Source organism: Carassius carassius, chromosome 24, assembly GCF_963082965.1.
Source record: "Carassius carassius chromosome 24, fCarCar2.1, whole genome shotgun sequence".
Classification (NCBI taxonomy): Eukaryota; Metazoa; Chordata; class Actinopteri; order Cypriniformes; family Cyprinidae; genus Carassius; species Carassius carassius.
The window spans coordinates 28,600,732-28,624,980 of NC_081778.1; the positions used below are offsets into that span (position 1 = coordinate 28,600,732).

Sequence of the window (24,249 nt, forward strand, 5' to 3'; positions counted from 1 at the left end):
TTAAAGTGGCGAAGAAAAGATGCCTTAAAGAACAAAACACATTACAAATGTCTGACAATATATACAATTACTAAACTGGAAAGTTGGTTTTAACCACAAGAAAATAAATTAAAAATAACAAAAGTTCAGCAAGCTTATCACAGTTTGAATAAAAAAACTATATTTATTTATTATAACTTAACAACATACTCATTTGCGAGTACTCATCATCATACAGTAATTTCTGTGAAGGACCGTCACATTAGCGAGTGATCAGCTCGCCTGCAGCAAAGCGCTACTACTTGACCAAGAACTTGACCTCAAGAAACTCTCGCGAGACTTTTAGCGGCGCAATATGTCAATTGTCGCGATACTTGCAGCGGTCGCTGAACTGTGTGCGGTGGGAGGGGGAAAAATGGCCGCTTGCGGAGCGACACTCGGAATGATGAGTGACAACAACGCGAACACAACCCCTTCAAAATGTGACAGCTGACCCGAACCGACACCAGCACACACACCGGTTTCCGAACGGATGGGTATCGCGGCCGGTGGCGGGGGAGGTCCGGAATGACAGTGTTTGTGTTCAAGTTGTAATTTGTGGGAAATAGGTGAATTAGCTAGCCTGCTAATGTTAGCCGCGCGCTAAACTGGGACTGAACGAACCAAAACAAGATCCACGAAAACATACCACAGCAGCAGCATTATCCCTGCTAGGATGAGCGGACCGGGTCAAGACAGCGAGTCAGAGGCCAAAGTGCTTCATATTAAACGGCTGTATAGGTAAGAGTGCTGATAGCAGTCCGGTACTGTCAAAAATATCTGTAACACTTTATATATCTTATGTTTTTGTGGGTCAGAACGGTTGGAAACCATTCACAAAGGAATAATTCTGAACGAGACACTTGACACTTGAATATGCGGCGTGTTCATAATGTCTCATCTGGAAATCTTAAAGTATTTGGTATGCCTGGCATCAAATTATAGCTATTAAATCTAAATTTACTCTGTGATTTATGTCTAAAGGTACTCTTAGTTTCTATAAAAGGACAGATGTGTGTAAATAAAAATGAAAGGCCAGAATTGTATGAGAATTAAACGTATTTTAAGCATCTGTATACGTATGGATTGTACTTGTGTATAATAGACAGACAAATCTAGTTATTTGAAATGAATAGACTCCCTAAAATAAAACTTAGAATAGAATCTTTGAAACAGATTGGTATCATATTTGATACATTACGCTTCTGTGGCTTAAATAATGTGATATAGGAGAATATGGATCTGCAATATGATCTCATGGATCTGAATATAATTTTGTTCAGAGGCCCAAACTGAGCTTATATATAAATAATGTACAATAAAGTTCTAATAGCTTGTAATGTAATTTTGATATTCATGCTTTAACATGACCCCCCCCCCCCCCCCCCCAAAAAAAAATATGTATGGATGATTAAGTAAACCTAAGATGCTTCAGTTCAAGTTCTTCTCAAAATGTTAGTAACATTATATACAGTACAGACCAAAAGTTTGGAAACATTACTATTTTTTATGTTTTTGAAAGAAGTTTCTTCTGCTCATCAAGCCTGCATTTATTTGATCAAAAATACAGAAAAAAATGTAATATTGTGATATATTATTACAATTTAAAATAATGGTTAATATATATATCCTGTATTTTTAGAATTATTCTAAAAGCCCTTTTGCTTTGATGACAGAAGATATCCAATAGATTGTTTACAATAGGTATTTTTACCAAAGTTTTTGATTGTTGATAATTTAGAGGCCTTATAAATTCATGTATCATTTATGATTAAATGGGCTTTCTAGGTGCAGCTGAAATTGATCTTTCATCTTCTAATAATTTAATATCATTGATTAATTTTCACATTCAGAAGATTAAATTAACTGGCCCCTCTCTTAAAAATCCTACATTTTATCTTTAGTAATATATAAAAAATGACAGCAGGTTTAATTTAGTACAAAGCTAATTTGTAGCAAGTAAAACGAAACGTTAATAACTGAAAGTGTGGAATGGGATTTGTTATATTGTGAGTAAGTGATGTATGTAACAATGTTTTCCTCATTTCTTTTCTGTTTTATGTAGGGCTGTTGTGGAAACGGTGCATAAGTTGGATACTATAATCAGCGGCAAGTCATCATATAGGGAGGTCTTCAAACCTGAGAATATCAGTTTGAGGAACAAGTAAGCATGAGTACACTGTCTCTGCAACCCGACCAGACACAATACAGTACATGGATAAGAGAGAAATTTTATTGTTGTCACATCTGTTTAGGACACAACAACTCATTAACGTTCCCATATACTTACATATCAAGGCTTCTTATTTTCTTACTTTTTTTTTTTTTTACCAGATTGCGTGAACTTTGTGTAAAGCTGATGTTTCTGCACCCTGTGGACTATGGACGCAAGGCAGAAGAGCTGCTGTGGAGGAAGGTCTACTATGAGGTCATTCAGGTCATCAAGACCAACAAGAAGGTACTGTCATCTAACACTACACATTCCATAATTTAAAGTACTCTTATTTGCTGCTGTATCTGGCATCAGGCTGAAATCCTGCCTCTCTTTGCAGCATATTCACAGCCGCAGTGCTCTGGAGTGTGCCTACAGGACCCATCTGATCGCTGGGGTGGGCTTCTTTCAACACCTGCTGCTCTACATCCAGTCACACTATCAGCTGGAGCTACAGGACTGCATCGACTGGACACACGTCACCGACCCACTCATCGGTGAGACATGCATATTATGAAGTAATAACAATAACTAGAAAATTCATAGAATTCACTGATCAAATCTTTTGGGAAATATGTCTACCTTATAAACAGAATAGCCAGGGTTCCCACAGTCATGTAGAACCTGAAAATATCAAAGATCAGACCTGAAAAATATCATGGAAATAATTCTTTTTGTAAATTTAAAATGTATAATTGTCTAGAGATTAAATTTTTGTGAATGTAATCTATTTAAGGATAATGGAAAATTGGTATCAAGTAGGGCTGGGCTATATATAAAAAATATATGTATCTCGATATTGTCAAAATTTGTACGATATTCGATATATATCTCGATATGTTTGCATTTGCATTTAAATAATAATTTTTTTTTTGCCCATTAAAAAAACAAAAACAATTAAGATTAAACAGCTAATTTAAGCAGTTTAAAAAAATCTATACCAAGTGATCACTTAATGCTTTTTATTAAATGAACACATGTAAGTCCTATATGGAACTGAAGTGATGCAAAAAAAAAGTACAGAAAGTGCATTCTGTCAACTGTTTAGTGCATGTAATTCACAATTTAAACTATGCAACTGGGATAAGTATTTTATTTAAATATTTTATTTTACAAGTTTTTTTTAAGCTAAGAACACAAGTCTGTCAACTGTCTGCGGATTTAAGAGAAGCTCTGATTCAGTAAACTATGTTCCTACTGACACTAGAAACCCTCTTAGATGGGGAGCTAGTTGCTGAAGCACATAGCTATTTCTTATATAAATATATATAAATGAATACCAAAGACTTTTGCTCTCTCTCTATATTATGGAAACTGGTAAATATAACAGTGAAATTCCCTAATAGTAATTCCAAATGGCCATAGTCTATGTTTCTCTATCCAAACATCAGTGGTCGAGTAAGTGCATTTATTCAGCAATCACAATCACAAACAATACAGTCGATATGATATAACAAAGACCACCTGAACGACGCTTTCAATAGATTGCTAAACTCGGTTTGTTAGTGTTTTCAGATCATCGTCTGCGGTGCTTCCACAATGAGGAATAAGCACGTGCCAATGGTTGCCAGATTGCAAAAAAAAAATAAATGTATCCCTGTAACAATGAAGCTCTGATTCGGGGATTTATACTATTGTTATCTGGCAACTGCTTTCATGAAAGCTCTCATAAGCCCCTTTCACACTGCCATTCCGGCAAATACACGGGTAAAGTGTTCCTGCAATTGTTCCCGGGTCGCTAGATTTTGCACTTTCACACTGCCAGTGATTACCCGGGATATGTGCGTGCTTTCACACACAACCCGTTAAGATCCCGTAACGACACGTGACAATTGGGGCGTGACGTGTAATGTACGAGTCGAAAAAGTTAGGCACGTTATACTTTCACTGAAGCAAGCGAACGATCTCAGCATCAGCGCAGAAAGTGAGGAACTAACTGATCTCTGCTTCATTACAGTTTGCACATATTTTTTGTCGCGAACGTTGATCTTCCTTCAAAACAGCCGGTAAAAGAGTCGCGCGATAACGCACGTCATCACTTCCACACGGCATTAGATCTGGCTTTTGTTCACACAGTGCTCGTCCCGGGTTGAACCCGGTAATGTTACTAGGTCCCTGATCCGGGTTCAATGCCGGAATCAATCCCAGGACATGTTTGCTTTCACACAGAAGGCGACCCGGCAATGTTCCGGGTACGACGTGCAGTGTGAAAGGGGCTATAGTAGAGGATTGTAGAGCAGTCCGCAGTGACATGTTCCTTTTTTTGGACGCTCGGCGCATTCTTTTGGGAAAGTATGCTTGAATTTGAAATATTCTATATTTCAAATTTTACATTGTCGTCAAAATTATTCCGATATTATTGCTAATATTCAATACATCGCCCAGCCCTAGTATCAAGTCTTCATAATTGATTGTACAAGTCATGTAAATATTACAGTACAGAAGTTCAATGGTCAAAAAATGTAGGAATACTGTGTAGCAAAATTTCTTAGTTTAGATAATCTGTCTTTGATTAATGACTGCAGGTCGTAAGAAACCAGTCTCAGCCACCCCTAAAGAGATGGAGTGGGCCCAGATGGCATGTCACAGATGCCTTGTGTACTTGGGAGATCTTGGTAAGTGTGTTTTCACTTGATATTTAATAAAAAATCTCTGTCTTGCAGTGTGATTTTTATGTTCACATAATCTGAAATCAAGCTGTATAATGTTTATGAAGCGCGGTACCAAAACGAACTGGCGGGAGTGGAGGCAGAGCAGCTGGCGGAGCGCTTCTATCACCAGGCCCTGTCTGTCGCACCTCACGTCGGTGAGCAAGTCCTTGCTTCTCACATCCTCCTTACAACACCTTTTCCTGGTACTGGAGAGCATGCTTTTGTCTGTTTAACAGTGAATTTTTATGAACCTTTAATAGATTCCTTGTTTTTTTTTTGACTTACATGTTATTGCATTGGGGAAATGTTTTGTTGTCTTTTACAGGCATGCCGTTTAATCAGCTGGGTACACTTGCTGGAAGTACATTTTATAATGTGGAGGCTACTTACTACTACTTGCGCTGGTAAGTTATCTGAGAACAGCGTCATATTTAAATGGACAAAAAATGGATACAGCAGCATTACAGATCTTTAATATGACTAGTGTGTGAAGAATCTGATAACCCTGCATGATCAATGACAAACTGGTTTGTCCTGTCAAATAGTATTCAGTCAGAGACTCCCTTCGATGGTGCTTATGGGAATTTAAAGCGTCTGTTTGACAAGGCAGCCAAGATGTACCACCAGGTGAAGAAACAAGAGATGAAGAAACTGTCACCATCACGCCAGAGGTGTGTTCCCTCTCTTTCATATACATATAAAGACAGGATGGAGGAGTGTTTCTGAAAATATATTTGATATATTTGATGCCTTTTCTGTTCCAACAGTTTTGTTGCTGTTGTTGTTTGGATCTGAATATCATGCACTTATGGATCATACACATTTAGACTAAATGCATTAATAGAGTAAATAGGATAAATCTGAATTAAAATAAACTTTTAATGACTCATTGGTTTTTAAAACCAAAGAAAAGTTAAATGTATTTTATTAATTATTGTACATTTTATTACTGGTGCTGTCTAAAACAATCATTACTACTATTATTACTCCTAGTTTAAACCCCCATCCCCAAGTATTAATCATCAACGCATTACTTGTCCTGCATTGTTTATTATAAGGACATAAATGATTACTTAAATTATGCAGCTTTTTAAGGATATGTGTGCTGTATCTAATTAGCCAGATATTAATACTGAGCCTAAAGCATAATCCTATCTATATGGTAACCATTGTAATTTACATTTAGAATATTAATGATTTTCAAAAATTAAGTCAAAAAGTTTTGTTCACTAAGAAGAACCGGTTAAATCAAACGATTCGTTTGCAATCCGGACATCACTAGTACAAAGCGAAGAGATATTGATACGTAGTGTATTAAATCGTGCGTTAGTTTATTAAGCCTTTACTTTGAACAGTTTTAAACCTCAGTTACTGTGCGCTCTTGAAGAGAGTTTCATCATTTTGACTGTAGTAACCGAATGCGACACACAGTTTGATTGCAGTGTAATTACCCAACAATATAATTTCAAGAGAATTAAAATATTTAATATTTATTCGCTTTAGGGGTTCCGTAGTACATGTCATTTCCTTTCCGAACACAGTATTCAGATTGGGGCACAAATCTTCTGGAAACCATGCCATAAAGCATTCTAGCATCATGTTGTAGACTAGCACTAACATTAATTAAGTTATTCTTGCCTCAGGTCAAAAGACATCAAAAGACTGCTGGTGAGCTTCATGTATTTGCAGAGTCTGCTGCAGCCCAAGAACAGGTGAGAGCATCACCTCCAGCTGAACCTGTTTTATGTTATTAAAAATCATTCCTCACCTGAAAGATATAATTTGAGAATCAAATCAACATGACTAAAGTCCTGTCACCTCTTTAGTCTGATGGAGACGGAGCTGACATCACTGTGCCAGTCTGTGCTGGAAGACTTTAACCTGGTGCTGTTCTACCTCCCCCTTCCTGCTCACGGCAGCCAGTCAGCCAGTGAGGAGGAGGAAGAGCACGACTCCGTCTGTTCTGTGCTTCCTGACAGCCTCATATTCAAGATGGTGGTGACTTGCCTTATGGTGGTGCACAGTTTGAAGAGAGGGGGTAAGTATGGACCGAAAGAATTGATCACAACATCTGCTGCTCATTTTACACAAAGTCATCATGTCCTTAACTATGTTGCACTGAATAAACAGACAGGTACTGCTTCACTAATCTAAAAATAGTGCTGGTTTCATGAAAGTTATTTTTATTTGGAATGCCAGTTGTGTGTCACAGGCCTATTTTGATTTTGATACATAATACAACAAGCTCAGTTTCCTGGTAATACTGCATCCTAACTAGATACAACACTGTGAAGGACAAATGATACTTGTAATACTTAAAGCAACACTATGTAAATTTTGGTGCTCTAGCAGTTAATAAACAGAACTGCATGAATCCCGTAGAAGAACATTCTGATCAGAGCTACTTCTCCAAATTTATGTCTAAGGCGATTCATGCAGGTATGTGTTACTCTGCAGTAGGGCTGTAGCTATCGAATATTTTAGTAATCGAGTATTCTACCAAAAATTCCATCGATTAATCGAGTAATCGAATAAAATGTGTTTTTGCTTAATTAAAGTGCAATATTGATTATGCAAGAGAAAATAAGACTCCTGGGTCTCTTAAAATGAACAACTAAGTTTCCTTAATATTTTAAAAAATATTTTTACTTTTTAAATGCATAGAATGCAATGCATACATCAAAAATAAACATTTAATTATTACCCATTGTTTCTCTGTCTGTGAACGATGACAATAAGGTTGACAGATTAATTAAGTGCATTTAAGTCCCATTCAGTTGGGGTTTTAAATAAAGCATTTACTGAGATGCACATTAAACATTAAACACATAAAACATTAAATTAATTTATCTTTTAATTATTGAATTAAATATATATTGATATCACTTTCGATTCCATGAGTTCACCTACCAGTGGAATCAGAGGAGCACAGCTTTCACTCTCAACATAACTAACATTACTCAGACATAGACATTACTCAAAACATATCAGAATGTTTTGCACTTATAAGCATGAGATGCGCATAATAGTATCCAATTACAGAGTCGCAGCCCAAATGAATGGAGAAGCGTGACAAAAAGCTGCATGTGCAATGGTGACAAAAAGCTGCATGTGCAATGGTCAAAGATCTAGCGCATATTTACATAGAAAAGCTAATTATAAAGTAGTGATGGGAAGTTCGATTCTTTTCCGCGAACCGGTTCTTTCGGACGGTTCGATTCAATAAACCGGTTCAGCGGTTCTTTTATGCTCGACATAATGACGTCATTGGCGATGACGTAATGGCGTCACGTCTATCAAACATTCAAATATATAAAGTCAGTAATCAACTTTAGTCAGTTAAAAACCTCATAATCATGAAACGTTTACAATTAAGTTTTGCAACAACGCACCCAAATACAGTAACAGCAATGATGTGCATACGAGGATTTAAGTCTTGAAGATATAAAGTAAATAAATTAGGTGTCATCAGCGCAGAAACCATGATCCACTTACTATGCATAATCCATTGCGTTGTATTTGTTATTAAATGAACTTACGTTTTTGCTAGATTGCCCTTCATTCAAGCCCTCGCTTTACCGGCGCTCATAACATTAGCACAGAATCAGTTCAGAATCAATCACCAAAACAATCAGTTCGGTTCAGACGCGCAGTGAGTCAGTCGGCTTTACGCTGAATCACGCATGCGCAGTATCATCGGCTCCTCAGTTCTCGAATCGGACACATCCGAAAGAAACGGTTTTCAGTTCAGTGTACTGATGATCCGAAAACCGATGCAATCGGTTCTTGACCCGAGAACGAGAATCGCTCTAACCGGCACGTGCTGCAGTTCAGTATCATCAGCTGCTCTACTCGTGTTCATGTTCTGTTTAGCCTACTACAAACTCAATTTGTCAATGTGTCATCATTAACTATAAATACAGTACTGATATTTCTTAAATCATCCCTTATTCCTATTAAACATAGAGTCTTTAGAGTCTTAATTATTGTCCAACTTCCCTGAAAACCCCTTTTGGCCTATACATTATCTACTATATACAGATTAGAAACATTCATCTTAAAAAAAAAGTGTCAGTCATGTTAAAAAAGTTAACGGCTTAAGTAATTTGTGGATTAATGCTTATTGGAGACGCGAACCGTTTCAAACGATTCAGTTCGATTTTGTGAACTGGTTCAACCGGTTCACTAAGAAGAACCGGTTAAATTGAATGATTCGTTCACGAATCGGACATCACTATTATAAAGCAGCAGAGCTTTGTAAACAGCTCAGAGTAATCATGCCATCTCCATAAGATATGATTGCCAGAACAATTTTACCGGGATTTTTGAAAAGGTCCTGTTCATACATGATCTATTAATGGTAACTTACCGGTAATTTACCAGTAAAGACTCTATGTGTGAAAGGGGCTAAACTCTTCCTCTGTATACGCAGTGAATTTGAATTAACGTTCATCTAGGAAAACAGTGCATTATCTCACTAGATTTGTAACATAAATAATTAATAAACCTTTGCCAACACAGGAAAATACATCAACCTATGTCTAAATATGCCATGTATTGTACATCGTGATTTCAAAATAAAAGTTTCTGTGTGTGGTCAAATATTAAAATGTAATGGTTTTAATCATTGTTTAATCACTCTGTAAAGTGAAACGTCATCAGGTACCTCTGAAGGTATTTGTTTTAATACATAATGTGCTAAAGTTGGTTATGTTCATAAAACAGGTGCATCTCAATAAATTCTAATGTCGTGGAAAAATTCATTTATTTCAGTAATTCAACTCAAATAGTGAAACTCGTGTATTAAATAAATTCAGTGCACATAGACTGAAGTAGTTTAAGTCTTCTTTTAAGTTCTTTTAATTGTGATGATTTTGGCTCACATTAAAAATTGTATGAAGTTGGCCTTCTGGAAAGTATGTTCATTTATTGTACATGTACTCAATACTTGGTAGGGGCTCCTTTTGCTTTAATTACTGCTCAATTCGGCGTGGCATGGAGGTGATCAGTTTGTGACACTGCTGAGGTGGTATGGAAGCCCAGGTTTCTTTGACAGTGGCCTTCAGCTCATCTGCATTTTTTGGTCTCTTTGTTTCTCATCTTCCTCTTGACAATAGCCCATAGATTCTCTCTGGGCTTCAGGTCTGGTGAGTTAGCTGGCCAACACCATGTTAAATTAAACAACTTTTGGAGCTTTTGGCAGTGTGGACAGGTACCAAATCCTGCTGAAAAAATTAAATATGCATCTTCAAAAAGCTGGTCAGCAGAAGGGAGCATGAAGTGCTCCAGAATTTCTTGGTAAATGGATGCAATGACTTTTGTTTACAAAAAACACAATTGGACCAACACCAGCAGATGACATTGCACCCCAAATCATCACAGACTTTGGAAACTTAACACTGGACTTCAAGCAGCTTGGGCTATGAGCTTCTCCACCCTTCTTCCAGACTCTAGGACCTTGGTTTACAAATGAAATACAAAACTGGCTATCATCTGAAAAGAGGACTTTGGACCACTGGGCAACAGTCCATTTCTTCTTTTCCTTAGTCCAGGTATGATTCCTCTGACGTTGTCTGTGGTTCACAAATTCCTTGACACGTTTGTGTTTGGTGGCTTTTGATTCCTTGACCCCAGCCTCAGCCAATTCCTTGTGAAGTTCACTCAAATTCTTGAATCGATTTTGCTTGACAATCCTCATAAGGCTGCGGTTCTCTTGGTTGGCTGTGCATCTTTTTCTTCAACACTTTTTCCTTCCACTCAACTTTCTGTTAACATGCTTGGATATAGCACTCTGTGAACAGCCAGCTTCTTTGGCAATGAATGTTTGTGGCTTACCCTCCTTGTGAAGGGTGTCAATGATTGTCTTCTGGACAACTGTCAGGTGTAGCCTAGTGAACCAAACTTAGAGATCATTTTGAAGGCTCAGGAAACATTTGCAGGTGTTTTGAGTTGATTAGCTGATTGGCATGTCACCATATTCTAATTTGTTGAGATAGTGAGTTGTTTTTTTTTGTTTTTTTTGTTAAATGTGAGGCAAAATCATCACAATTAAAAGAACCAAAGACTTAAACTACTTCAGTCTGTGTGCATTGAATTTATTTAAAAGCCGAGTTTCACAATTTGAGTTTAATTACTGAAATAAATGAACTTTTCCTCGACATTCTAATTTATTGAGATGCACCTGTATGTATAGGCATGCCTATATATAATATATATTTTAACAGTGTTTTTCAATACAATCATGTAATTTCCTTGGATTTAATTTTTTTGCTTTAACGCCTGAATTTTGCAAATTTTGAACACAGAAAACGTTACATAGTGTTGCTTTAATAACTTGCTTAAGACTAGGTTGACCACTGTTTTTCCAACTATAACATATATTTACTTCTATAGTATTTATTCATATTTAGAATTGTTTTTTATGATTTAATTTTAGTTAATTATTTAGTTTATGTGCTTTTGTCATTTGTATTAGTTTTTTATATTTCTATTTAACTTGAATTTATATTTCAGTTTTAATAATTTTAGTACATATAAAGTAGATATAAAATCAAAATATAAATAAACATTCTATGTGAATACATGCTTTGAAAAACCTGGAAAATCAGGGTATTTTAAAAATAGTTTCCCATCCTTGGTAAAGTCAAGATATTTAAAAGATATCTCAAATATCTGTCAATTTAATGCCCTTGTAGGGAACTGTTGGAAGCTTTCAAATGACAGTTTTTATTTAACTTTTTTTGCAAATGAAGTACTATCTCATCTGTGCAACTTTAATTTAATTCTAGCTTCAAAGCAGTACAGTGCCTCCATCGCTTTCACGTTGGCTCTGTTCTCCCATTTGGTCAATCATGTCAACATTCGACTGCAAGCTGAACTGGAGGAGGGTGAGAGTGATGTCCCACCCCTGCGCACTCATAACACTGGTACAGGTACTTCCCTTGCTTAAAGACACCATGAAAGCAAAAATGAAAATTAAAAATTTACAGTGTTGAAGTATTTATTATAATTGATTTTACCATGCCCCTTTTAAAAAAAATTTATTTGCACTTGTGATCTTTAATCAAAAACATTAACCTCCCCCTCTGAATGATGTCCCTTCCCTTCCTGACGTAAGACTCAGAAAAGAAGTTAGACTTAAGCACCCTTCGCTGGTCGCTGGATATGTCCAGTCATAATGCTGAAGAGACTTAAATATTTATAGATTATAGACTTATAGATTCATCCGAAAAGTAACCTGCTCTGTCTTGTTGGTCAGATCGCCTGTCAATCAAACTCCCGCCAAAATCCCACCCAACATTCCAGAAGCCATTTCACTCAGATTTACGTCACAGTAGGAAAGAAAAGACTATCGCAGCTAACATTTCATGGCGACTTTAAATGTAATTTTGTCTTTCTGATACAAGGTAATATTACTTCTACCAAAGAAGTTGTTGGATCTGTGAAGAATATTTTCAGTGCTGTCTTAGATTCTTACCAAAATGTGAAATATTAGAAAGCACGGGAATGTTTTATGTTTTTTTTTTGTCATGAAGCACTAGGATCCCAGCTCACTAGGATTTGAAAAATTTTTGTTTCTGCTTTTTGCTGTCATGTGACTGTTCACTTAAAACTAACCTTTCCAATACGATGCGTTTGTTCGTTTGTAGACGACGGTGATGCCAGAGATCATGGTAGTGCTGCTCTATCAGAGGAGAGAAAACTGCAGAACGGCTCCCTAGAGGAAGATGATGAAGAGCTGGACGAGGAGAAGAAAAATGAGGAAGACGAGCCTAAGGGGAACGGAAGGACACCGGGGACAAAGAATAGCCTGGAGAAGAAAAGATCAGCTGAGGAAAAGCAAAAACAGAAGCGGAAGTTCTCACGGCTCTCGATGCTTCGCCGCAGACGCTGCGCTCATAAGGAGGACGAGAGCGACCTGAGCGAGGGATTTGAGAGTGACGAAGAAGAGAGTGGGGAAGGCAGGGGTCCAGTCGACGGTCTGGAATCTGCTAGGGTCCAGATAAACTCTTTAGGAAGAGAAGGGCGGAGGGGACCACTGCCAGAGGATGGCAGCTGGGAAAGCGGTTCGGAGGATGAGGGCGGCACAGCTTTTGACGTCGAGACGGACTCCGACATGAACAGTCAGGAATCTCGTTCGGACCTTGAAGACATGGAGGATGCCGAGAATGTGCCACAACAACAGCAGCAACAAGAGGAAGATGAGCAACCGCAACCGTCTAGGGAGGAAAACTCTACACCTCCAGTAACCAATGGCCCGTCAGTGTCTAATGACACCAGCATCAGCAGTAACCTGCAGGCCATGTCCTCCCAGCTCTTCCAAGCCAAACGCTGCTTTCGACTCGCCCCCACCTTTAGCAATGTACTGCTCCGCCCTGCAGCTCCCACTAACCCCATCCCAGACTCAAACCCTGCCCCAGTCCAAGAAGCCACACCTCCTACTGGAGAAATACCAAGAAGCATGAGTCCAGATATTGCTAATGGAACCAATGACAATGGTAACTTGTTTTACAAAAAATAGATTTTGAGTTTTTTCAATTAATTTAGACTTTTTTTTTTTTCTTAATCTAATTTTTATGCTTTACATTAGCATTTAAAAGGTTTGGTACCAGTAAGAAATTTCTTCTGCTCCCCAAAGTTGCATTTATTTGATCTAAAATACAGAAGAAAAAAAAACATTAATACTGTAAAATATTTTTACAATTGAAAATAATTTATTTCTGTTTTGCTGTATTTAAAAATCTAATTTATTCCTGTGATTCAAAGCTGAATTTTAAGCTTTTCAGCTTTGTCACATGATCTTTCAAAAATCATTCTAGATTCTGATTTGGTGCATGAGAAATTTCTTATTATAAAGATTCATTTTGTATGTATGTATGTATGTATGTATGTATATATATATATATATATATATATATATATATATATATATATATATATATATATATATATATATATATATATATATATATATATATATATATATATATATATATATATACTACAGATATATATATATATATATATATATATATATATATATATATACTACAGAAAGTTAATTTGTTGTCCATTCTCATAAAACTATGAATATTTGATTTGTCGTACGCAGATCCTGACTCTGAATCGGAGGGCAGTGAGCACAGCAACCATTCGCTTCACAGTGAGAAAACTCTTTCTGAGCGACTGGAGATTCTGACAAATCAGGGTCTCATCCAGGTGGTGAAGGTTTTCTTGGATTGGCTGAGGACAAACACTGATATCATCCTCATGTGCGCTCAGGTACATGTGAATCTGAAATTGTGCATTTTACCTGCAGAATCATTTGTTTGCTTAGGTATTGTTATGTGTTGTTGCTGTTATACATGTTGGTACTGTTATACATTGTAAACATGTTGGTCTTTGGAATCTACCCAAACAGAGTTCTCAGAGCCTGTGGAACAGACTCTCAGTGCTGCTTAATTTGCTTCCTGTGGGCAGCAAGATGTTAGAAACTGGTAAGAGAAATCAGTTTATTAATGGATTAAAATCACAATAAAAAAAAATAATAATAATAACAGGACCTTTTCTCCTGTTCTCTTGCAGATTTAGGTCTGAATAAGCATGTAACAGACCTGCTGAATGAGTGTGAGCAGCCCGGTTTGGTCCAGACACTGCTCTTGCCAGAGGATCTGGCCCTCCGCCACCTCCCTGCCCTCAGCGTAGCCCATCGACGCCTGGACTTCACAGGCCAGAGACCCCCTCTTACCCCTCTGGATGAGGTAACCACCAAACTTGCCTCCTTGTGTGCTCATAGGAAGAACACATGGAAGAATTTTTAAATTCTAAAAAAAAAGAATTTAAAGAAAAATTAAATTAAAAAAAAAAAAAAAAAGGTTTCACTCTTTTCCTGTTTTTTTATCAACTCAAAAATTTATCTGAACAACTGATTCAACAATTTGTTTGTTATCAAAGACATTTAAATCATGTTTCATCTTTGTTCCTTGTTCATTTAGTAAAAACTGTGGAAAACAACATTACTGATAACTGGGTTTTTACTACATTTTACTTGCATTTGGGTCTCTTATTAATAGTATTTAAATAGTGGTCAAAAAGTAGTTTATACTATGCACTTCTATTCAAAACTTTAGGCTCAGTAATTGTTTTTATTTGATTTTTTTTATAGTTGAACTGTTCTCAACATTGATAATAATGCTAAATGTTTCTTGAGCATCAAATCAGCATCAGAAGGATTTCTGAAGATCATGTGACACTGAAGACTGGAGTAATGATGCTGAAAATTCTGCTTTCCCTTAATTACATTTTTTTAAATATTGAAATAGAAAACTATTATTTTTAATTGTAATAATATTTAGCAATATTGCTCTTTTTACTGTTTTTTTTATTATCAAATAAATGCAGCCTCTGTGCATAAGAGAATTTTGAGCGGTAGTTTATATGTAAACAAAAAAAATTCATAGATTAGAATATAATTATTTGGTGCTTCTTCAAAAGTACTAAAACAATTTATAATCCTTACATTTCTTAGGATTCTCACCCATCCCTACATGACATATAATTTTTCACATTAATGTTTAATTAGGTTTCAGCTAATTAGAATGCATAGGGTTTCGTTACATGAAGTATAATTAACCTTCAGTGTCTTTTGCATTCTCTCATGTTTTTCCTTTATGTCTTGTTTTCTCCATGTTGTCCAGTGTGTGGTGCGTGTGAGCTGCATTCGCAGCTTTGGTCACTTCCTCACAAATCTCCAATGTAACGTGTTACACTTCAACCCGGAGGCGGGCATCTTCACCAGCATCAGCCAATCAGAGCAGGACAACCTGGTTCAGCAGGCCAAGGCCCAGTTCCGCATGGTAAAAGACATGAGACTGAATAGTAATTATACAAAGGCATAAAAGCAAACTATTAGTGGAGCAATAACAGCTTTGTGTTGATTTACACTGAACTTTTTTTCCTCTTGAGGCGGTAACTCAGCTGATCTCTTTTGTGTGTTCAGATGCATTGGTTCGATTTGGGCATTTCAGTAGCATGTAGCACTTAAATATTTGCAAAAATAGTCACGGAAAGTGCATCTTAATGATAGGGTCCACACAGACATGTCTACAGTAAAGAAAACAATGCTTTTTCATTAAACCTCACCATATTTGCGAGCTTTTGCTTGAGAGCCTTATGTTGCCAGGCAACCATACAGCCCTTAGGGGTAGAACAAATGATGGTTGAAGTGCCACCTTGCTGTGCCGGTGAAGAGGTGGCTCTTTCTGGTACAATTTCATTAAAACCTTCAGGGTCTGCGAATGAAAGGAATGGCTGGCAGTCCATGACAAGCTCATGGAATAAGTCTGCAGTGAACGGCGCAGATCTCTCGTAATACGCCACTACAGCACAACCACAGCAATCAGCAGGAACTCTGTGTCCCCGCTGTTAAATAAGCTGAGTTTGAGAGTCCTGCGTGCTTTTCAAACGCAGTTTCTGTTGGTTTTAGTCTGCATTTGTGCTATCCTACAGACAGCCTGATTAGATCTTGTTGCATCTGTGTAAACAGCGAAATAAGAAAATTTGAATTCGGATTTTCAGTTTCTGACATTCTTAACACTCATATCCAACTGTCCTCTTAATTTAGATATTTCTACTATTTTTACATGTCAGATAATGTTAGATCTAATCTGAAACCATCTTTCGGCATTCAGGTGAGGTTTATGGATGCACAGGAGTTCATACACATTAATCATGCAGTCCTTAGGCAGAAAATAGTGTTTTGAATTAGGGCTGCACGATGTGTCATTTAAGCATCGATATCGCAATGTACGAATCCACGATAGTCACATCGCATGATGTGCGATGTAGGCTGTCGTAGTTGATCCGTTATTCATTAACTGTATGGGCCAGAGAGAGAGAGCGAGCGCGCGCGCGAGAGAGAGAGCGCGAGAGAGATAGAGAACGCGCCCGCGAGAGCGTGAGAGCGAGTGCGCGCGCGCGCGAGAGAGAGAGAGAGAGAGCGCGAGAGAACGCGCCCGCGAGAGCGTGAGAGAGCGCGCGCGAGAGAGAGAGAGAGCGCGCGAGTGCACACGCGCGAGAGAGCAAGCCTCGGCCGCACGCTCAACGTCTTGCTCTCTCCCTCGCGCATATTAATCAATTGACACTATGGTGTCGATGTTTAAATCATTTAAAATGAGAGTGTAAGTGTGCTCACCCCATTTTTGTTTGTAAGAAAAAAATTGATTAGATTTCATATCGCAATATATATCGCAGAAAAATAAAATATCGCAATGTAATTTTTCCCCAATATCGTGCAGCCCTATTTTGAATGCAAAAAAACGTAACGTTATGCAGATACAAAGATGAACACAGAATTTGTGGAGGGTTTTAAAATGTTGGATATCAGTGGTAGGTTATCAGTCCATTTTGTCTTGCATTGTACAAGTGTCCTGTGCGTTTAAACGGTGACATTATATACAGTACCATTTAAAGGTTTGGGATTGTTACGATTTTTTAGGGCCCGAGCACTGCAGTGCAAGGACCCTATTGGAATTGCTCCGTTTATTCTTCTTCTTCTTTTTTTTCTTCTCCGAAATGAATCACATTTTTGAAGCCCTAAACATGCTCCAAAACTCACGAAACTTTGCACACGCATCAGGACCGGCGAAAATTTACATCTGATAAAGGTTCCAGAACTGGGTGTGGCAAAATGGCTCGATAGCGCCACCTGTTATATTTCAACGGAGTGCGCTTCGAGCTACATTTCACGTACATGCATGAAAATCGGTAAACACATGTAGCACACCATTATCTACAAAAAAGTCTCTTGGTACAAAATCCAAAACCCAACAGGAAGTAAGTTATTTTGAATTTCCTGTACGATTTTTGTGCAGTTTTTGCTATTTTCATGCCTCGTACTTTGACGAACTCCTACAGTTTTAATCAGATTGTCTTCAAATTTAGTGAGGGTCATCATAAGACATTTGTGATGTTAAATTGCGAAGGTTTTGAGTTTATCAAGGGGTGTGTCCATGGCGGCCTGACAAAGTTTGATGTTTCGCCATGAAACAGGAAGTTGCTGTAATTCAGGCAAGCAATGTCCGATCTTCCCCAAACTTTACACGTGTGATAGGTGTTCTGTCCTGAACATACACCCATGACCAAATTCATTTATAGTCATAGCGCCACCTGCTGGAAACAGGAAGTGACATGGTTAACACTGTTAAGGACTCCTAGGAACATATTAAAAGTGTAAACAAGTGTTAAATAGGCTGGCAACATACTAGATACATACTAATACATGCTAGCAACACGTAGCGAAGTGCTAAAGCAGCATATTACTGCAGTGAATCAGGAAGTTACTGTAATTCAGGCATACAGTGTCCAGTCTTCCCCAAATTTAACAAGTTTGATAAGAGTCCTTTCCTGAACACATCAACATGCCCGTATTCGATTATAGTCATAGCGCCACCTAATGGCAACAGGAAGTGGCATATTTAAGACTGTTATGGACTCCATGCAAAATAAAAAAAAGCATCAACAAGTGTTAAATAGGCTGGCAAAATTCAAGAAGCATACTAAAACATGCTAGCAACAGTTAGCTAAGTGCTAAAGCATGCTACTAATGCAGTGAAAAAGGAAGTTGCTGTAACTCATGCAAGCAATGTCCGATCTTCCCCAAACTTCACACATGTGATAGGTGTTCTGTTCTGAACATACACCCATGACCAAAATCATTTATAGTCATAGCGCCACCTGCTGGTAACAGGAAGTGACATGGTTAACACTGTTAAGGACTCCTAGGAACATATTAAAAAGTGTAAACAAGTGTTAAATAGGCTGGCAACATACTAGATACATACTAATACATGCTAGCAACACGTAGCGAAGTGCTAAAGCAGCATATTACTGCAGTGAATCAGGAAGTTACTGTAATTCAGGCATACAGTGTCCAATCTTCCCCAAATTTAACAAGTTTGATAAGAGGAGTTTCCTTAACACATCAACATGCCCGTATTCGATTATAGTCATAGCGCCACCTAATGGCAACAGGAAGTGGCATATTTAAGACTGTTATGGACTCCATGCAAAATAAAAAAAGCATCAACAAATGTTAAATAGGCTGCCAACATTCAAGAAGCATACTAAAACATGCTAGCAACAGTTAACTAAGTGCTAAAGCATGCTACTAATGCAGTGAAAAAGGAAGTTGCAGTAACTCAGGCAAGCAATGTCCGATGTTCCCCAAACTTCACACGTTTGACAAGGGTCCTGTCCTAAATACATCAACATGTCTATATTTGTTTATAGTTATAGCGCCACCTGCTGGCAACAGGAAGTGTCATGTTTAACACTTTTATGCACTATTTGTAACACATTAAAATATTCTGTTGTGTACTAATCATGCTAGAAATATTCTCAAACATGCTAGCAACACTTACTATGTGCTAAAGGATGCTATTAATACTATGAAACATGAAGTTGTTGTAACTCATGCATACCCACCATTCCCAGTCTGACCCAAACTTCACATGTTTTATAAGAGTCCTGGCCTGAACACAACTAAAGGCCAATATTCAGCTATAAGTATAGAGCCACCTGCTGGCAACAGGAAATTACTTATTTTATAGTAACTTAAACATGAGATGTCTGATCTGCCCGAATCTTTGCATGTTTGGTAAGAGTCCTGGCCTGAAGACATTAACATGCCGATATTCAGTAGTAATCATAGCGCCACCTGTTGGCAGCAGGAAATATGGCACAAATATTTACTATTTTATAAGCATATGGCCCAACGTTCACTGTTCCTCCTATGGGCACCGGGTGGTGGTGAGCCCGGGTGCGAGGGCCCTTTCATCGCTGCTTGCAGCTTTAATTAGGGCCCGAACTATCTGCTCCGTTCATTATTAGGGCCCGAGCACCGATGGTGTGATTGTTCGGCCTGGCGAATTTTGATGATTCGCCATGAAAAATGAAGTTGCTATAACTCAGACATACAATGTCCAATCTGCCCCAAACTTCACGTTTGATAAGACTCTGAACCTGAACAGATTGACATGCCCATATACAGTTATAGTCATAGCGCCACCTATTGGCAACAGGAAGTGACATATTTTACGCTGCGACAGACTACTCCTTGAAATTTTTTGATATCAATGTCTTTTTTATGGTCAGTCTAATCTAAAGGCCTGTGCAATGTTAAATTATGAAGATCTTGGGTTTTCTTGAAAAGGCGTGTCCATGGCGCCGTGACAAAGTTCAAAGTCTCGCCATTATAATGACTATAATCGGCATTAAATGTCCGATCTTGCCCAAACTTCACATATTTGATAAGAGTCCTGGCCTGAACACATCTAAAGGCCAATAGTCCATCGGTGTGGCAAAATGGTTCTATAGCGCCACCTATACACATTCAACGGAGTGCGCCTCGAGCTATGTTTCATTTACATGTACAAAAAATGGTACACACATGCATCTTGGTACGAAATCTGAATCCCAACAGGAAGTCGCTTATTTTGAATTTTCCCTGCAAAATTGGTGTTGTTTTTGCCATTTTCAGAGGTTGTACTTTAACGAACTCCTCCTAGAGATTTATTCAGATCAACACCAAACTTGGTCAGTGTAATCTAAAGCCCTTTGTGATGTTAAATTGCGAAGGACTTGAGGTTTCGTTAAAGGGCGTGTCCATGGCGGCCTGACAAATCTCATACAGTATACTAGTCTGCTATTTTTCTCTTCCTTATTAAGGGCTAAAAAAGAATATTATAAATTTTGCTGCTTATTCACACCTTGTGTTTACTGAGGATAAAATCTGAGTCATGTGTTGAGGTTACACAGAGGTTATATTGACCTTGCCTCGGCTCGTCCACAGGCGGAGGAGGAAGCTCGCAGAAACCGGCTCATGAGAGATATGGCCCAGCTGCGCCTACAGGTCAGACCAGCTGTTATGTTTATTTTTAACTTTTATTAATGCACATCTTGCTCACAACATTTATCCAAATGTACTCAGTTAATGGGTGCAGTAATGAAGCATTTCCTCTGTCTGCAGTTGGAGGTCTCTCAGCTGGAGGGCAGTCTGCAGCAGCCCAAAGCCCAGTCCTCCATGTCTCCTTATCTGGTGCCAGATACCACAGTTCTCTGCCAGCATCTGGGGCTGCTCAGACAGCTGGCTGCCAGCGGCTGCTTCATCATCATCATCCCTCGCACAGGTCAGCCCGCGTGTCTCCTCTCGTCTCCTAATGAGAGTTTCCACAGTTGTGGGAAATCTGGAGATGGCTGGGGAGTCTGGAAATATCACGCAATTAAATCTTATTAATTCATTAAAATGTCTATAGTGAATGCATGTTTATCTGGTTATACTCTCCTGATCAGCTAGTTAACAGTGTTGTTATTGTTAACTAAAACTAGAATATTTTTCATTTTTGATTATTAAAGGTTAAATTAAATATAATTTAAATATTTGATGAAAAACTGTAACTTAAATAAAAATTGAAATAAGAAAGTTTAAATTAAAGTACTAAAATTTCTAAAACTGAAATAAAATAAAGCTATGTTGAAATACAAAAAAAAAGAATAAAAATGACAAAAGCACAAAACTAAATTACTGAAAAAAGGCAAATCTAAAATACTAATAAATACTAGAATAGTATATAAATAATACTAAAATAACACTGCTAGTTATTGTGTATGTTTAAATCAAATATTTATATTTTAATAATTGATGAAAAAAAATGGATGTTTAAGATGAAGTAATAACATTACTGAAATGAAAATAAATGAATGCCGTACAGAAATATAAAAAAAATAATAAAAAAGACAAAGACAAAATTACTAAAATTAACACAGCTGATATATAAAAATATAAGCTCATTCAAAATATTAATAAATACTATAATAGCATAAACTCAACAAACTCAAAAGAGTAAAACCTGCAAATCATTATTTTTGAGTTGGTCAAAATTGTTGACATCATTCTGAATGTCAAAATGATTTCTAGCAATCCTTATTCAGTCTAGAAACTGGGAAGGTCATGGAAAAGGAAAACCATCTTTCAGAAAGAGCAGGAGCCCTGTGAATCATCCTGGCGTAGATGCTTGACATCTGTATGGCATTCTTGTTATTTAATTTGCTGTTATTTTTAATTGGCTAACAGAATTTTAACACTGGTTCTTTTTAATTGCTGCACTCTCAATGATTTAAGATCTAAACTCCACCAGTTTTTTCCTCAAAAGTAATGAAAAGTATGCACTTTTTGTAAAGAGCGTGCGCCAGGAATAATCAGTCCATGTGTCTGTACAAATAACTTGACTGAGATTAATTTTCTGATCTGTTGCAGTGATTGATGGTCTGGATTTGCTGAAGAAAGAGAATTCTGGAGCGAGAGATGGAATCCGGTTCCTTGAGACAGAGTTTCGGAAGGGGAACAGGTACGTCTTGAGTGCAGCACTGAGTTTTAGCAATGCTGGTAATGTAAAACTCTTCCAAACAGCAGACCTTTAGAACAAGAAGTCTGGAAATTGAGACGGAGCTATTGAGAAAGTCTACGGTTTAATGTTTCACGCTTGAGCTTTTATTCTCACTGATTACACAACAGGTACATCCGCTGCCAGAAAGAGTCAGGAAGAAGCTTTGAGAGAGACAAATTAAAACGACAGGACATTGAAGCCTGGTAAGCCACATCACCTTCACTTCCTGTTACAAAGTCGTGAAGTCTTGTCTCAACTCTGATTGTTCCTGTTGCCAGGCACCTGTATAAGATGGTGGACAGCTGTCGCCAGCTGACGGGATCTCAGAGCAGTGGAGATGAAGACACCGCTGGTATGGTGACCATCCTGACAGGACACTCACTAGAGGAGCTGACTGAAAGATCAGCTTCCATGAAGGTCAGTCGGACATGAGCAGACCTCAAATAAGCTTCTACGATCACAATAGAATGGTATTGTAGAACCTTATAACATAGTATGAGAAATGTACTTTAAAGTCACAGTAAAGATCTTTATGATGAACAAAAGATTTCTAATTCATATAAATGCTGTTCTTTTGAACTTTGTACTCATGAAAGATTCCTGAACAAATCTATTCATTTCCACAAAAATATTAAGCATGCAAACTCGTTTTCAACACTGATACTAATAAGAAATGTTTTTTGAGCAGCAAATCAGCATATTAGAAGGATTTCTGAAGGATCATGTGACACTGAAGCCTGGAGGAATGATGCTCTGCATGACTGTAATATATTACAGTCTAAATAAATATTCAAATTGCTATTTTAGATTGAAATATTTCAAAACAGTACTGTATTTTTGATCAAATAAATGCAGCCTGATATGTATATTTGTATTTATATATCTGTGTATATGTGTATGCATGAATTTTATAGTCTCTTATTCTCATAAAGGCTGGATTTATTTGATCAACAGTACAGTGATATTGTTAAATATAATAATATTGTAAAATAGTGGGGTTTCTATTGTAATATAGTTCAAAATTTGATTGATTTCTGAATTGTTTAGCAGTTAAAAGTTAAAAAGAACAGCATTTATGCATTTAAATAGAAGAATAGTCTTTCAAGCAAAAAACCTTTGACCGGTAGACTTTTTTTTGAAAAATGCACACTACAATGTGGCATGTGTTGCTACTTTTGCTATAAAATGTAGCTTTTTGCTGAAAAGCTAAGCTGTATTGTAGCATTGCTACTCCACCCAGACCTGGCAGAATTTAGATCGTCAGATGTTTCTGTGTAAGAACAGTTGGTGTTATTGCAGAGGTGTCTGTAGGATGCATTAACTCTCTGTGCATTGCTCTCGCTGCAGGCAGCTGTCCAGGCGGTGGCAGCAGCAGGCATGGAGCTAAAGAGCATCACTGACTTCTGCAGGCAGTGGAAAGAAATGGGCTGAGAGGCTCGGCATGGCATTCAGCTGATCGCACGCTCACTCCCCAACTCGCTATCTCTCTCGCTCGCTCTCTCTCTCCCACTTTACTGCTCTGTCTGTAACTGCATCTCCAGGAAAAAAAACTCAAAAGACAGAGGGTTGGAAGGAAGGAGGGTGCAGGAAGTGTTCAGAGAAAAGAGAAGTCAGAGGAATGGGGGCTTTAATCTACAACAGCGCATCCTCAACTCTGACACAGGAGGGTTAAAAGAACCTGCGGGGTGAAATAACTCAGTTTAAGTGCCCCTGGTGCGCCATAACCAGGCATATACACTGATGAAATGAGTGTATATGTTTTGAGAGAGAAACGAACATTCATTTGCATAGAAGTTAAAGCAAACTCATAAATCGAAATATATAGAACAATGTTTTTGGATTATTTTTGTCTTCTGGCTACGATCATGGGGTTGCACTGCCACATGGATGTCTGTGTTTGAACGGGGCGGTGAGCACAGAACAG

The 24,249-nt window shown here is 37.7% G+C and overlaps 1 protein-coding gene across 2 annotated transcripts; it reads left to right on the forward strand.

Annotated features, from left to right (window-relative positions):
- Nucleotides 1-371: 371 nt before the first annotated feature.
- On the forward strand, nt 372-23,766 carry LOC132103380 (nonsense-mediated mRNA decay factor SMG5). 2 transcript variants are annotated; one of them, XM_059508444.1, is made up of 22 exons: nt 372-759; nt 2,084-2,182; nt 2,353-2,476; nt 2,571-2,727; nt 4,756-4,845; nt 4,947-5,036; nt 5,207-5,285; nt 5,427-5,552; nt 6,525-6,593; nt 6,708-6,919; nt 11,670-11,813; nt 12,531-13,379; nt 13,994-14,163; nt 14,303-14,378; nt 14,467-14,642; nt 15,579-15,737; nt 20,732-20,791; nt 20,909-21,068; nt 22,196-22,286; nt 22,454-22,528; nt 22,604-22,742; nt 23,673-23,766. In XM_059508444.1, exons 1-22 carry the CDS (start codon nt 695-697, stop codon nt 23,754-23,756), a joined length of 3,294 nt encoding a protein of 1,097 aa, XP_059364427.1. In that variant the 5' UTR covers nt 372-694; the 3' UTR covers nt 23,757-23,766. The 2 variants fall into 2 exon arrangements, with proteins under 2 accessions (XP_059364427.1, XP_059364428.1); XM_059508445.1 differs by having other exon boundaries at nt 11,670-11,807.
- The last annotated feature ends 483 nt before the right edge of the window (nt 23,767-24,249 follow it).